This window comes from Scyliorhinus torazame, chromosome 14 (genome assembly GCF_047496885.1).
Source record: "Scyliorhinus torazame isolate Kashiwa2021f chromosome 14, sScyTor2.1, whole genome shotgun sequence".
In the NCBI taxonomy this organism is placed as follows: domain Eukaryota; kingdom Metazoa; phylum Chordata; class Chondrichthyes; order Carcharhiniformes; family Scyliorhinidae; genus Scyliorhinus; species Scyliorhinus torazame.
The window spans coordinates 124,345,393-124,362,426 of NC_092720.1; the positions used below are offsets into that span (position 1 = coordinate 124,345,393).

At 50.6% G+C, this 17,034-nt stretch overlaps 1 protein-coding gene across 1 annotated transcript in view; it reads left to right on the plus strand.

Moving 5' to 3' along the window:
* The first annotated feature begins 13,267 nt into the window (after positions 1–13,267).
* Positions 13,268–17,034, plus strand: part of LOC140390005 (serotransferrin-1-like) — an 81,731-nt gene continuing 77,964 nt past the window's right edge. Inside the window, exons 1-2 of the mRNA XM_072474771.1 lie at positions 13,268–13,420; positions 15,898–16,055. Coding sequence (XP_072330872.1) covers positions 13,381–13,420; positions 15,898–16,055 — 198 coding nt within the window. The 5' untranslated portion in view covers positions 13,268–13,380. The remainder of the gene's footprint in view (positions 13,421–15,897; positions 16,056–17,034) is intronic.

Here is a 17,034-nt window from a genome sequence, read left to right on the forward strand (position 1 = left end):
CCCCCCCAACCCCCAACCTCCACCCCAGCACGGACCCCCCCCCAACCTCCACCCCGGCACGGACCCCCCCCAACCTCCACCCCAGCACGGACACCCCCCCAACCTCCACCCTGGCACGGACCCCCCCAACCTCCACCCCAGCACGGACCCCCCCCCAACCCCCAACCTCCACCCCGGCACGGACCCCCCCCAACCTCCACCCCAGCACGGACCCCCCCCCCCAACCCCCAACCTCCACCCCAGCACGGACCCCCCCCCAACCTCCACCCCGGCACGGACCCCCCCCCCCAACCTCCACCCCAGCACGGACCCCCGCCCCAACCCCCAACCTCCACCCCAGCACGGACCCCCCCCCAACCTCCACCCCGGCACGGACCCCCCCCCATCCCCCTCCCCGGCACGGACCCCTCCCGGCACTCCCCCGGAGCCCAGCCTACTCTAACCACCCCCCCCCCCCCGCCGCACACACACACACACAACCCGAGACACACCTCTCCTCACGCAATCAGACTGCGGCCACGCCATTTCCTGCCCAGAGCCAACCCCCCAGGCCGTCACTCACCTCCTCGCTGGTCGGCGTGAACCTGGAGCACAGGGTCACGCCGATGAAAAGGAGGTTTAATTTACGTCAACGTGAACGGTCATCACGTCGACGGGACTTCGGCCCATCCGGAAGGGAGAATATCGGCAGGCCGAAAATCGGCTGCCTTGCGCAGACCCGTGACATTCTCCGCGGCAGCGGCGCCATTAACGCCCCGCCGACATTTCTCCCTTCGGAGACTTCGGCGGGGGCGGGGGCGGGATTCACGGCGGCCAACGGCCATTCTCCGACCCTCTGGGGGGTCGGAGAATGACGCCCCATGAATGTGATTTTACCTTCCCCAGGAAGTCCACATCCGGGGTGTCGCTCCCGACTTGGCTCGCTGCTCCAGGACCGGTCCTTCTCCGTAGGCACGTCCGACTCCACACGGCGGACCCCTTGGTGGGCAGGGTTCACCTGCTCCACGCCAACCCTCAATATGCCTACGTTGAGTTCCCCGACGGCCGCCAAGATACTGTCTCACTCAGGGACCTGGCACCGTCAGGTTCCACCCCAACACCCCACCCCCACCAATGCACCCCCCCCCCACCTCCCACCGCGCCGCCAATATTGACACCACCAGAGCACACCCCCCTCCCCTTTTCCGCACAAGAGGATGAAGAGGACTTCTGCAAGCTCCCGGAGTTCCTCGATGACTGGCCAGCATCAGCACCGCCACCGCCGCCATCGGTGCCACCTCCACCACCACCAGCACCGACTTCGCCGCCACCGTTACGCCGCTCCCAACGAAGCACCAAAGCACCGGACCGGCTGAAGCTTTGACGGACTCCGGACCGTCAACATGGACTTATCTTTCCCTACCACTGGACATAATTGCACTAATTGTATATAGTTTCACGTCACCCCCGCCGGACTCATTTTTAACAGGGGGTGAATGTGGTGAACCACTGTAATAGGAGATGTAAGGTAGGACCTGCACTACAGGATCGCCGGTAGCTCCTGCCGGCTGGCTCCGCCCACGGAGAACTGTATAAATATGCCTGACCTCCAGTGCCCTGCCATTTCGCCAGCTGCAGCAGGAGGCCACACATCTGACTGTAATAAAGCCACAGTTGTACCTAACTTTAGTCTTTGTGCAATTGATCATGCATCACTCACCCCATCCCCTCACCCCACCCCCATCACCCCACCCCCTCACCCCATCCCCTCACCCCATTCCGTCACCCCACCCCCCTCACCCCACCCCCTCACCCCACCCTCTCACCCCACCCCCACACCCCATCCCCTCACCCCATCCCGTCACCCCACCCCCCTCACCCCACCCCCCTCACCCCACCCCCTCACCCCACCCCCTCACCCCATCCCCTCACCCCATCCCCTCACCCCACCCCCCTTACCCCACCCCCTCACCCCACCCCCTCACCCCACCCCCCTTACCCCACCACCCCACCCCATCCCCTCACCCCACCCCCTCACCCCATCCCCTCACCCCCATCCACTCACCCCACCCCCCTTAACCCACCCCCTCACCCCATCCCCTCACCCCATCCCCTCACACCAACCCCTCACCCCACCCCCCTCGCCACAACCCCTCACCCCACCCCCCCCTCACCACATCGCCCTCACCACATCACCCTCACCACATCACCCTTCACCCTCGCCTATCTGACTAACCATGCCTGCTGTCTTGTGTCTTGCAGGACCAGCTGGCGATGGTGCCGTTCCATCCGGCGTGCCCCGCCCCTAGCCAGTGGCAGAGTCGGTGCCCCCCAGGGACCCAAGCACCAACGGGGTGGGCAGCCGTAACAACAGTCCTGCGCCCGAGATGAGCCAGGACACCGTGACCCTGGGGACAGAAACGCAGGGGACAGACACACAGCACACAACGACCCAGGGGACAGACACACAGGGGACGGACACACAGCACACAACGACCCAGGGGACAGACACACAGGGGAAGAAAATACAGCACACAACGACCCAGGGGACAGACACACAGGGGACGCACACACAGCACACAACGACCCAGGGGACAGACACACAGGGGAAGGACACACAGCACACAACGACACAGGGGACAGACACACAGCACACAACGACCCAGGGGACAGACACACAGGGGACGGACACACAGCACACAACGACCCAGGGGACAGACACACAGGGGACGGACACACAGCGCACAACGACACAGGGGACAGACACATAGGGGACGGAAACACAGCGCACAACGACCCAGGGGACAGACACACAGGGGACGGACACACTGCACACAACGACACAGGGGACAGACACACAGGGGACAGACACACAGCACACAACGACACAGGGGACAGACACACAGGGGACAGATACACAGCACACAATGACACAGGGGACAGACACACAGGGGACGGACACACAGCACACAACGACACAGGGGACAGACACACAGGGGACGGACACACAGCACACAACGACACAGGAGACAGACACACAGGGAACAGACACACAGCGCACAACGACACAGGGGACAGACACACAGGGGACAGACACACAGCACACAACGACACAGGGGACAGACACACAGGGGACGGACACACAGCAAACAACGACACAGGGGACAGACACACAGGGGACGGACACACAGCACACAATGACACAGGAGACAGACACACAGGGGACAGACACACAGGGGACGGACACACAGCAAACAACGACACAGGGGACAGACACACAGGGGACAGACACACAGCACACAATGACACAGGGGACAGACACACAGGGGACAGACACACAGCAAACAACGACACAGGGGACAGACACACAGGGGACAGACACACAGCACACAATGACACAGGGGACAGACACACAGGGGACGGACACACAGCAAACAACGACACAGGGGACAGACACACAGGGGACGGACACACAGCACACAATGACACAGGGGACAGACACACAGGGGACGGACACACAGCACACAATGACACAGGGGACAGACACACAGCACACAACGACACAGGGGACAGACACACAGGGGACGGACACACAGCACACAATGACACAGGGGACAGACACACAGGGGACAGACACACAGCACACAACGACACAGGGGACAGACACACAGGGGACAGGCACACAGCACACAACGACACATGGGACAGACACACCGGGGACGGACACACAGCACACAATGACACAGGGGACAGACACACAGGGGACGGACACACAGCACAGAACGACACAGGGGACAGACACACAGGGGACGGACACACAGCACACAACGACCCAGGGGACAGACACACAGGGGACGGACACACAGGGGACAGACACACAGCACACAACGACACAGGGGACAGACACACAGGGGACGGACACACAGCACACAACGACACAGGGGACAGACACACAGCACACAACGACACAGGGGACAGACACACAGCACACAACGACCCAGGGGACAGACACACAGGGGACGCACACACAGCACACAACGACACAGGGGACGGACACACAGCACACAACGACACAGGGGACAGACACACAGCACACAACGACCCAGGGGACAGACACACAGGGGACGGACACACAGCACATAACGACCCAGGGGACAGACACACAGGGGACGGACACACAGCGCACAACGACACAGGGGACAGACACACAGCACACAACGACCCAGGGGACAGACACACAGGGGACGCACACACAGCACACAACGACCCAGGGGACAGACACACAGGGGACGCACACACAGCACACAACGACCCAGGGGACAGACACACAGGAGACAGACACACAGGGGACAGATACACAGCACACAATGACACAGGGGACAGACACACAGGGGACAGACACACAGCACACAATGACACAGGAGGCAGACACACAGGGGACAGACACACAGCACACAATGACACAGGGGACAGACACACAGGGGACGGACACACAGTACACAACGACACAGGAGACAGACACACAGGGGACAGACACACAGCACACAATGACACAGGGGACAGACACACAGCACACAACGACACAGGGGACAGACACACAGGGGACAGACACACAGCACACAATGACACAGGAGGCAGACACACAGGGGACAGACACACAGCACACAATGACACAGGGGACAGATACACAGGGGACGGACACACAGTACACAACGACACAGGAGACAGACACACAGGGGACAGACACACAGCACACAACGACACAGGGGACAGACACACAGGGGACAGACACACAGCACACAACAACACAGGGGACAGACACACAGGGGACGGACACACAGCACACAACGACACAGGGGACAGACACACAGGGGACAGACACACAGCACACAATGACACAGGGGACAGACACACAGGGGACAGACACACAGCACACAACGACACAGGGGACAGACACACAGGGGACGGACACACAGCACACAATGACACAGGGGACAGACACACAGGGGACAGACACACAGCACACAACGACACAGGGGACAGACACAGCACACAATGACACAGGGGACAGACACACAGGGGACGGACACACAGCACACAACGACACAGGGGACAGACACACAGGGGACGGACACACAGCACACAACGACACAGGGGACAGACACACAGGGGACAGACACACAGCACACAACGACACAGGGGACAGACACACAGGGGACAGACACACAGCACACAACGACACAGGGGACAGACACACAGGGGACGGACACACAGCACACAACGACACAGGGGACAGACACACAGCACACAACGACACAGGGGACAGACACACAGGGGACAGATACACAGCACACAACGACACAGGGGACAGACACACAGGGGACGGACACACAGCACACAACGACACAGGGGACAGACACACAGGGGACAGACACACAGGGGACGGACACACAGCACACCACGACCCAGGAGACCACAGACTTTGGGTCCGATGATGACATAGACCTTCCATCACTGCTGTCTACTGCACCCTCCACCATCGCAGATGTTATCACCTCAGCTGGGCTCTTTAGTGAGGAGGCTTTTGGTACACTTACTGATGCGCACCACACAGCCGTTCCGGTACAGCAGGTGGAGGTAGGAGCAGCCGAGTGGCCGGACTGTCGGAGGGCAGCCCGGCCCCAACAACCAGCTGCAGCCAAGATGTGTCCCGGGTTCCTGAAATATCCACTCCCACCCATAGATCAGGTGCAGTCACAGACCCAGGAACGAGAGAACGGGATGACGGTCGGCTTCCAGCACCTGCAGGCGCAGGTGGAGGAGTCCAACCGCCTTCAGGAGCAGGGAATGGTGCCGGTCATGCGAACCCAGGCCGAAACGGCACGGGTGGTGCCTGCGGTGGAGGCACTGGGGACAAAGGTGTCGGACATGGGTCAGGTTATGCAAGGCCTGGGGCTATCTGTGCAGGCGGGGGCTGTGGCCCAGGACATGCCTGTCCACTCACAGGCAGCCATGTGCCAGAGCCAGCTGCAGATTGCAGCAGCGCTCCTCAGTGTGGCCCAGTCTCAGCAGGCCATGGCTGAGAGCATCGGCGCCATTGCCCAGGTGCTGACTGACGTAGCACAGACCCAGACAGGGATGGCCCTGAGCTCCATGGCCGCTAACGTTCTGGTCGATACCACAGCGGGCCTCCAGGACTGGCAGCACCAGGTGGGTGGGGGCCTCGGGGACAGCATCGCTCGCACCGTCACCCCACGGAGAAGCCCGGAGGCCACCGGACACTCCGAGGGAGGAGGAGGTGCTGGGGCCCATGCCGGCGACTCCTGCAGGGGAGGTGCTAGAACACCGCAGCACCTTGGACTCCCCCCCTCTCGTCCCTGGTGCATCTGGTGGGCAGTGGGCTGAACAGGGGGAGGATGTGCAGACTCCGCACAGACAGTGACCCAAGCCGGAATCGAACCTGGGACCCTGGAGCTGTGAAGCAATTGTGCTAACCACAATGCTACCGTGCTGCCCATTATGAACTGCAGGGGGACACAATGTTATCATGGTGCATACACCTGTGTGCAACCAGGTACCGTGCGTTACATGGTGGCTCCGGTTGTCACCGGGCGCCCCAACCACGCATGTCCCCCACCCCGGCCCCGTCGGTTTCCCCACTCCTGGCACCCGTGCCTGCTGCCAGGGCCACCGTTTGATGGCACTGCCCTCACTGGGAGCTGACATCGGTGTGGGCCTGGGTGGTCCCCCGGTGGGTGTCGGCGGTTGGGTCGGGTGGTCGGGGTGGGGTGGTGACACCCACCCATACGGCCGTTAACCGTGCGTTCACCCAGCGCCCGGGGTGGGTGGCCACCAAGATGCCCACTGTAATGGCGCCCATTGCATGAGCACCGCCCTGCCATGTCGGGTCTCCCTGACTGCCAAGCCGGTCCCTCCCCTCCCCCGACCCCGGCAGGTTCCCCCCACACCCGCAGAAAGCAAGACTGGTGTCCATTACGTGGACCTGTGGTTCCCCCCATGCCAACTCCTACCTTCTCCTGCCGTCGCATCAGCTAGCGCACCGGCATCACGATTTCTATAGGTGTTAAGAACCACGTTATCGTGACTTCAGCCCATCCGGACCACAGAATCACTCAGGCCCCGGAGAATCAGTCGTCAGAGCACCCAATGTGATTCTCCGGGCCGCGCAGTGGGTGTCGCGATTCCCTCATGTTCGGGGGTCCGGAGAATTGGAAATCGGCGCGAAACCGGCGTCAAAGCCGATTTTGCCATCGGAGCCGATTGTCCAGCCGATCACGTTTTGTGAGTTCGGCAAGCGGCTGCGGAGAATCCAGCCCCTTGTATCATTCGATGCAAGAGCAGCTTGTGAGCTGATGAAAGGTTTGAAGTTTATCTTTGTTCCCAGCTTACCCTGGAGCACTTCAGCAAGCAGTACAATGAGAGGCTTTGTCAGCTCAAGCAGGGCAGTCATGTTTCTTTCAGTAATTAAGAATCATATGCACTCTATTGAAGAGTTTATAGCTATATGCTATCTAAATTCATCTAGATGTAGCAAGGTACAAATCAGGTTGTTCTGAAATAGCTTGAGTCACAATGGAAACACTGTGCTTGGAGCTAATGTGAAGACGGCTTCCAGGCAGGGGGCAAAACCCAAAAGGAAGTAATGTCAGTAATGTCAGCAGGGGGAATCCACAAAATCAAAGAAATGGAAATGATACATTTTGACTTTGAGGTTTTACACTCCCAAGTTGCACTGTAGGGGGTGGATAATGGGGGAGGGGGTGGGTTGACCATAACCACATCTATACTCCATTCAAAGGGCAATTGGAGGACCCAGGAGGTATTCACAATGGATGCCACACTAAGTGCAAGTACAGCACTCAACTTTAATGGCGCGTCAGTCAATTACTGCTGGGTGCTGTCAGGAGCGGGGGGCGGGGGGGGGGGGGATTTGCTTTTCCCAGGGTTGGCAGGAAGAAACTTACAACTCTCACTGGGGAAATGTGGTTAGAAGTAGCTGACGAGGTGAATAGCAGGATCATTGTGTTAAACCTGCATCAGCAACTCAGCCAGATAGTGACAGATGTACCACGCTCACTCTCAACAATAGTGGAGAAGATGAAGGATACCAACTCAATCATAAATGTTGTGTTCTTTGTATTTGTTCTTTCAGGATGGTGAAGGTTGTAGTATAAACAAAGAACAGCAAGCAGTGTTTAACAAGCAAAGCTAATTTATTACAGTACAGTCAATTAGATTCGAACATATTACGTAGGAATTAGTTCAGTAAAGATTACACGACACATCTACACTATTAACTATACTATTAGTTTCATCACATTTTGTGCAACTTTCAAATGTTGTGTAGCCAATTCACCTGCTCTATTTAATCGTTCCCTAAAATTTGACACGTAATCCAATAGTTTAATTTCCGATTCCACACCCACCAATTTTTCCTTAATCAATTTAAATGGTCCTCTTACCTCATGACAAAAAATTAGTTCAAAAGGACTAAATTTGGTAGACTCATTAGGTGCATCCCTAATTACAGACAATACGAATGGAATTCCTTTATCCCAATCCTCTGGATAATCTTGACAATACGCCCTCAACATTGTCTTTAATGTCTGATGCCACCTCTCTAATGCTCCCTGCGATTCTGGATGGTACGCAGTTGATTTAAATTGTTTTATTCCTAAGCTATCCATAATTTCTTTGAATAACCTTGAAGTAAAATTTGATCCTTGATCCAATTGAATTTCTATGGGTAGTCCATATCTAGTAAAGAATTTAAGTAACTCCTCCACAATCCTTTTAGCTGTAATATTACATACTGGAATGGCCTCTGGAAACCTAGTAGACACATCCATTACAGTCAAAATATATTGATTCCCACTTTTTGTTTTAGGAAGCGGTCCTACACAATCAATTAGGACCCTCGTAAAATGTTCCTCAAATGCTGGAATGGGTATTAAGGGCGCTGGTTTTATCAATGCTTGAGGTTTCCCTATCACTTGGCATGTGTGACATGATTGACAAAATTTAACTACTTCTTTATGTAGTCCAGGCCAATAAAAATGTTTCTGGATTTTAGCTTGAGTTTTCCTTATTCCCAAATGACCTTCCACTGGTACCTCATGTGCAACTCACAACACCTCCTTTCTATACCCTACCGGCAATACTACTTGATGAACGTCTGCCCACTTTTCATCCGCCTGCATGTGTACAGGTCTCCATTTTCTCATCAAGACATCACTTTTACGGTAATAACACTCTGGTATACTCTCAGATTCCTCTTCCGTATATGCTTTCTGATATATCCGTTTTATTCCTACATCTTTCTGTTGAATATCCGGCAATTTTCCTGAACTAAAAATATCCGCCTCATCCTCCACCTATTCTTGTTCTTTTTTAACCATCTGATCAAAAATTGTTTCTGCTAATTGCACTTCAACTTCATCTTCACTCTTTGATTTCTCCTCTTGTCTTAACCTGTGACTTTGTGACTTTGTTACTACACAATCCGGAAAAATCCCAGGATATTCGTTCATCAACCCTTCAGTTGACTGATTTTCCAATGGCTTATCAACCACAGTAGGCATCACTCCCACCTGCGATTCAGCTATATCATTACCCAAGATAAACTGTATTCCTGGACCAGATAGTTTATCTATTACGCCTACTACCACTTCACCACTCTTCACTGGACTTTCCAACCTTATCTTATATAATTGAACGCTACTCCTCTCACCCTGAATTCCCCATATCACCAGCTTTTCTGGCAACATTCTTCCCAAACTATATAATTCCTCATCTCTTACCGTATCTCTTAAAATTGTGACATCTTTACCTGCTCCTCCTGATACACATGAGTAAGCTTTACCCACACAAGTAAATTCTTTAAAGACATCTGGCACCTTCTTAACAATTATTTCTTGAACAGGCTGTACAATTGTTTGCACCTCCTTCGCTTCCCTTGGGCTTTCCTTTACCACTCTAACAAACCCCATTGTCTTATCCTGTTTTACCACATCCGCCTTCCCAGTGCTTTTCTTCAACCACCAACACTGTGACTTTACATGGCCTAGTTTATTACAGTGAAAACATCTGAAACTTTTCATTTCTTTTCTACCCTCCTGGATTTCTCTTTTAATCTGAGGTACACTCTCTTTATTGTCTCCCATCAGATCACCTTTACCTTTACCACTTGAGTATTTCTCATGTCCCCAGTTTCTATACCTCACCAGCTGAAACTGATTTCGGAAACCAATCTTTGATTTATGAACAAATTCATAATCATCTGCCATTTCCGCTGCTAATCGCGCAGTTTTAACCCTCTGTTCTTCCACATGAGTTCTCACTGCATCAGGAACTAAATTTTTAAACTCCTCCAAAAGTATAATTTCTCTGAGAGCTTCATACGTTTGGTCTATTTTCAAGGCCCTTATCCACCTATCCAAATTACTCTGTTTGAGCCTTTCAAACTCCATGTTTGTTTGACCAAATTCTTTTGGATTTCTTCACCTCCTTATACGTTCCAGATACCTCCTCCGGTAGTGATGCAAACACTTCACTAGCTCTACCTACCAGCTTTGTTTGAATCAGTAACACCCACATGTCCTGTGGCCATTTCATTTGTTTAGCTACCTTCTCAAATGAAATGAAAATGGCTTCCACTTCCTTCTCGTCAAACCTTGGCAATGCTTGGACATATTTGAATAGATTCCCACCAAGCCTTCGACTATGATGCTTTTTCTCACTATCCTCATCACTATAATCCAACTGTACGTTTCCCTTTACGTCTGCCAATTTTAACTGATTGTTATGTTTCATGGCCAGTTTCTGAATTTCAAACTCCCTCTCTTTATCTTTGTCCCTGATCTGATCTCCTTTTCTTTTTCCTCTCTCTCTCTTTCTTTTTCCGCTCTCTCTCTTTCATATTCAAGCCGCTTTAATTCTTTCTCATGTTCCATTTGTTTAATTTGCAACTGAATTTTTGCCATTTCCAATGAGTCAAACTCTATCTCAGGCAACTTTAAATGCTTAACCACCGCCATAATTACCTCATCTTTTCGCATTTTATCAGGTAATGTTAACTGCAATGTTCTTGCCAAATCTAACAGTCTGCTTTTTGTTTCTGTCCGTAACGTACTACGTGTGACACTCTCCACCCCCAAAAACTTCTGAGCCTCTGAAAGAGCCATTGTTCACAACACTCTCCCCACTTAAACTAAAATACCACATCGGAAAAGCAACAATCCTTCACTGTCTTTAAGTTCACAAAAGCCAATCCAATAGATAGACTTTTATCCCCCTCGAGTCCCCAATTGTTATGGGCGAGGTGTTTTCGGAACCCCAAAATGTATCATGGAGTTCAACCAACCTCTCCCTTGAATGGATTTGTTGCTTTTCCGAGCACACGGCTTGTTTCCTAGGTGTGGGATTACAATTATGGACACGTGGGTTTTTAAACACAAAACACTGTTTATTCCATGAACTCAACTTAACATCTTAAATAAACATTGGATCTCTTAACACCCCTTACTTCAAAGATAACTCAGAAAATATTGCAACAGTAAATAATTCCTTAAAATGTTCCTTCAAACTTCCAAGAGACTTAACACCTTTAAACAGAATCACATCAGGTTAAAGGCTTTACTATTATGAGTTTAAATCACCCAAATGATCCAGAGATGGTCTTTTATGGCAGAGATCCAGCTCACTGCAAAACACAGACACACACCCAGCTCTTTTCCTCCAACCTGCAAAACCCAAACTGCAAAATGGCTGACCTGACCTCAGCTCCACCCACTCTCTGACATCACTGTTTTCTTAAAGGTACATTGCTTAAACTTCCATGTCTTAAAGGTACTCCCACATGACAGTACAATGTAATTCAATATTTAAGAACCAAATATGGATGTGAATTGCTGCAATCACAACCTAGCGATATTCACCAATGAATGCCCTGGCTGGGGCGAGCCGGTTACTCGCATGCATCCACATCTGTCTCCGTTGAAGTTGAAAATGGGCATGTTGGAGCTAAGTCATGACTGTGACCAATTATTTTAGCCATGCATCTGCCCTTAAACCACCCATTAGTGGTGGCTAAAATTCCCTCGTGTTTTCTTCAGTAGGAAGCTCTTTCCGAGAGCCGGTGCAGACCCGATGGGCCGAATGGCCTCCTCCTGCACTGTAAATTCTATGATTCTATGAAATAACTAAGCAGAAATGTTGGGGAGCACAGAGTTTAGTAAGAAGGAGGAACTGAAGGAGATCAACATTAATAAGAGAAATGGTGTTGGGGAAATTGGTGGGATTGGAGGCCGATAAATCCCCAAGGCCTAATGTTAATCTACATTCCAGAGCACTTAAGGAAGTGGCTCGAGAAATAGTGGATACATTGATTGTCATCTCCCAAGATTCTGTACACTCTCGGACAGTTCCTACAATCTGTAGGAGGGTAGCCAGTGTAACTCCACTATTTGAAAAAGGAGGTAGAGAATAAATAGAATTATAGACCAGTCAGCCTGTCGGCCAGTAGTGGGAAAAATTCTAGAAACCATTATCAAGTTCCACATAAGAGAATAGCACAGGCAGGAGAGCTTTGAAGAGGCTGGGCGCTTTTGCAGATGCTCGGAACATTCAAGGCCACGGGTGACGAAGGGTTTCAATCAAGATCGGATTGTGGTAGCTCAATATTACGGAGATGGAAGAAAGTGGAGCTCGGGCTGGAACCCTAGCTTCACATCGAACTGAAGGCCAAGGTTGGCAAATGATTGGGTTCAGCCTGAGGTAGTGGTCGGGTCAGTTGGAAACAGGGATTTGTCGCGAGGGCCTCAGTCAGGGGCTTTGGGCCTCCCAGTAAAAATGGCGCTGTACTCTTTACCTCCTGTGAGTAAACAATCCCACAGGAGTAGCAAATCGGAAAAGGAAACGAGGATCAAAAATATAGGCTTGGAAAGGAGACAAGTAAAGAAAGAAGGCAATGTTGAAATAGTGGGAAAAACAGAAGGGAGGTGAATAGAAATGGAATTTCTCCGATTGTCCAATCAGTACTATCTTTATTTACCAACTTACCTGACTAATTTCAAGAATTAATGGCAAACCCCTTCCCGACCCTCTGGGACTACTCTCTGTTCCTTCTCTGCATTCCTTGTGGCTTAAACAAAGGTTTGTTTGAACGTATCACAAGGAGGCTGTGTTTCGGTAAGTGCACCTGTGAAATTTGACCCACACAGATCAAGGTCAGTTTTATATCTCACTCTGCCAACTCTCTAATTTCTAGACTTTATAAAGGAGGGAAGGCGGACTGAAGCCTCATCACAAACCCTGCTGCGCAAAGCTGGTTGGTGACAGAAGCTGTTCTCGATTTCTTCAGTCCACAGCCTACCTAGCAAGATGATTTTACTCTACGCTGTTATACTTTCGGGAATAATCTGTGAGTATTAGAATTAATTACTTTGCAGGCAGTTATCTGAAGGAGTCTTTCTAAATGTGTTATTCACTGCTATGTATAATTATTTATCGTAAACTTTCAGTTCTCTAAACGAAGATGCTTCAGACCTGCTTCAATAGTGTGGGCTAAACCCCCGTACAGGTTTCTGTAACAATCAAGCTAAGCCCATTTCTGATGGACATAATAGATCTCTTGACACTATTCAAAGAAAAGCAGACGGACTTTCCCTTGTGGCTATTCCATCTGCAGATAGCATCATGGAAACGGATTATGGTGTTTCTGTTTGCGAGAGCTGGCTGTGTGAAAATTGGCTGCCATCTTTCCTACATTGCAACAGCAACTGTGTTGCAATAACAATTAATTGGCTAAAAAACGGTTTGGAGCATCCCGAGGTTGTAAAAAGGCGCTATGGAAATATAAATTCTTAACAACGCCTTCTGACTAAAGTGGGGCGGGGGGGAAGAGGAGATTGGAAAACCTATCAACCGATTTCAGACTGATGTACAGATGTACAGTTACAAATTATCCAAAAGGGGGACAGGATGGGAGAGAGAGAGATATCTATAGGACGCTAACAACTGCTTTTGGTGATAATAGCAGGCAATACTCATGTGACCTCCTGTACCTGGAGTTGGCAGTTTAATGCCTCTATTAAAATGGTAATGGAATATTACACAAAGAGATAAGTTTCCATCTGATGCATTAACAATTTTAATTTCTGGCCTGAATGAGGCGACAGAGAGAGAGACAGAGCCAGAGATACAAACACACATACATAGATTTAATCACTTAACTGAGCGACAGAGGAAAATGGAAGAGACAGGAGCAGAATTACATGAGATGGCAGAGATATAAGAGTCAGGAGGGGAAAGTGAGCAATTACACAAATATTTCAAACTTATACCAGTATGATCAATCTCACTGCTCACTCCCACTTTGGTATCTCTCGAAGAATAGTTCTACCTCCATTCTCTACCTCTCCCTTATGCAATTACTGTCCCCTCTCTCTCATGAATACCCATTGGCTTCTGTCACTCCGATATACTGCTGTTTATAACAGCTATATAACTATTGTTCTTTCTCTCTCTATTTCTTCGGTATAAGTGCTGCTTTGTCTCTCACATATATACTGCAATCTTTCACTTTCTCTGTTCGCTGTTCAATTGCTGACTTCTCTCTCTCTCAATCGCAATAGTATTTTTGCCTTCTGACCCCCATATTGATTATTTTCTCAGATATTACAATCCTCTCTCTCCTGTATAGAATCATAGAATTTAGAATCACAGAATTTACAGAGCAGAAGGAGGCCATTCGGCCCATCAAGTCTGCACCGAGTCTGCACCGGCTCTTTGAAAGAGCACCCTACCCAGCCCACACCTCCACCCTATCCCCATAACCCAGTAACCCGACCCAACATTAAGGGTAATTTTGGTCCCTAAGGGCAATTTATCATGACCAATCCACCTAACCTGCACATCTTTGGACTGTGGGAGGAAACCGGAGCACCCGGAGGAAACCCACGCACACACGGGGAGAACGTGCAGACTCCGCACAGACAGTGACCCAAGCCGGGAATCGAACCTGGGACCCTGGAGCTGTGAAGCAGTTGTGCTAACCACCATGCTACCGTGCTGCCCAAACAAACTGTATAATTCCTGTCTTTCTCTCTCCCCATCGCTTTGATATTACTAATCTCCCCCTTTCTCTTTTGTGTAATTGCTCACTTTCCCCTACATGTCACTGTTCTTCCCGACTCTTTTATCTCTGCCATCTCATGTAATTCTGCTCCTGTCTCTTGTGCAATTGCTGTCATCTCTCATAGTCAGTATCTATCTCTTTCCCTCTCTGTCTAATCACCATCCCTGCTCTTTTCCAAATATCTCTGCCCTCTCTCTCCTGTTTAGGTTCCATTTCCTTTTCCTCCCATTTCATTATCTGGCAGATCTCCTTCATTTCTCACTACCTGTAGAACTGCTTCCCTCCAGCTCCTCTTTTAATGGTTGGCCTTTTCCTCTTCAGCAGCGTCGGCAGTGACATGTTTGTTGCACTCTCACCCCTTTGCCAAAAGGTCATGGGTGCATGTTCCCATTTCAGAGACTCTAACATACTGGGTGGGATTCTCTGGACCCTCCCCCCAGTCGTGTGTTTCTTGTTGGCACACCGTTCGCTGGCAGTGGGATTCGCTACTATCGCCACTTGTCAATAGGATTTCCCATTGAAGTCACTCCACGCCGCGGGAACTCCAAGGGCGGGGGTGCGCTGCCGGCGGGGAAAGAGGATCCCAACAGCCAATCAATGTCCTGCCTCATATACAATAAACATTGTGTTCTTGCTCTCCCCATATAATCATTGTGCTCTTTGCTATGTACAATTGCTGCACACTCTCCCTCTTTCTCTTTCCGCCTCTTGAATAATCCCTGTTCTATATCACTACATCATTGCTGTTTGCTTTTTTCCAGCTCTTTCATTTGCCAATAGCACAGATATCACATGGTGTACAGTCTCCGAAGAAGAATTATCAAAATGTAATGATTTGAGTAAGGCAATGATGGATCAGCCATTCAACTTCCAATGTACAATCAAGGACAATGATGAAATCTGTCTGACTGCTATCAAGGTAAGGCTTTACTTTGAAGACTTGGGCTTAAGACTGTGGTTTATTCATTTTGTTCCAGAGTTCCAGGCTTACCTGAAGCAGATATATTCAAGTTAATGGAATTATCTCCAATGTTACAATTCAGCAATTGTACCCCTGCGTATTGGACATAGGAACAGGAAGAGGCCATTCAGCCCCTTGAGCATACTCCGCCATTCAATGAGATCATGGCTGATCTGTGGTCGAACTCCAGCTGCCCATGCACATTGGACAAAGTACACTTTTGTTGATAGACCCTGCCTCTAATTGGAGTAGGGTTACTGCTACTGGAAAAGCTTTCCCAGAGAGCGTGAGCTAGTGTACACTTGACGTTTTCGTCTTCAGGTGTTATATTTTACAGTGTTGGTAATCATGGCTCTCGAATGTTCATAGTTCTTGAGAGTAGCCTACACCTTGGTGTTATTCTCAAATCTATGCTTGTCTGCTTCTTAAGCTGTCGGTGTATTTGTTTCTTTGCCTCTTGCTCTGCACACCTGACTAGGGATTGCAAATTTGCGTGAGATAGCTGCCCTCGATCTGGAGCTGACACTTCACAAATAGTCTTTACCTTCTCCTTGAGGGGTGTAATCTGGTTGTGTCACTCTGAACCCAAATAACTGACCTCCCAGGTCTGGAAAGTACATTCCTCCTTCTTGAGGCGAACACCCGCATCTCAAAATTGTGTTAATACCTCCTCCAAGCTTGGCATATGTTCCTCCAGGGTGGTTCGTGTAACCAATATGTCATCAATGGAAACCATTACTTTTGGAATTCCTTGGAGGAGATTTTCCATTGTGCGCTGGAAGCTATGCAAGCCGAAGCTTTTCCAAATGACAATCTTGTATATTGATACAATCCCTTGTGGGTGTTTATGGTGGAATATTTTTGTGATTCCTCATCCAGTTCTAGTTAGAGGCCCAACATTGAATAACCAAGGCCTCCTGCGAACTTGACATAAAGG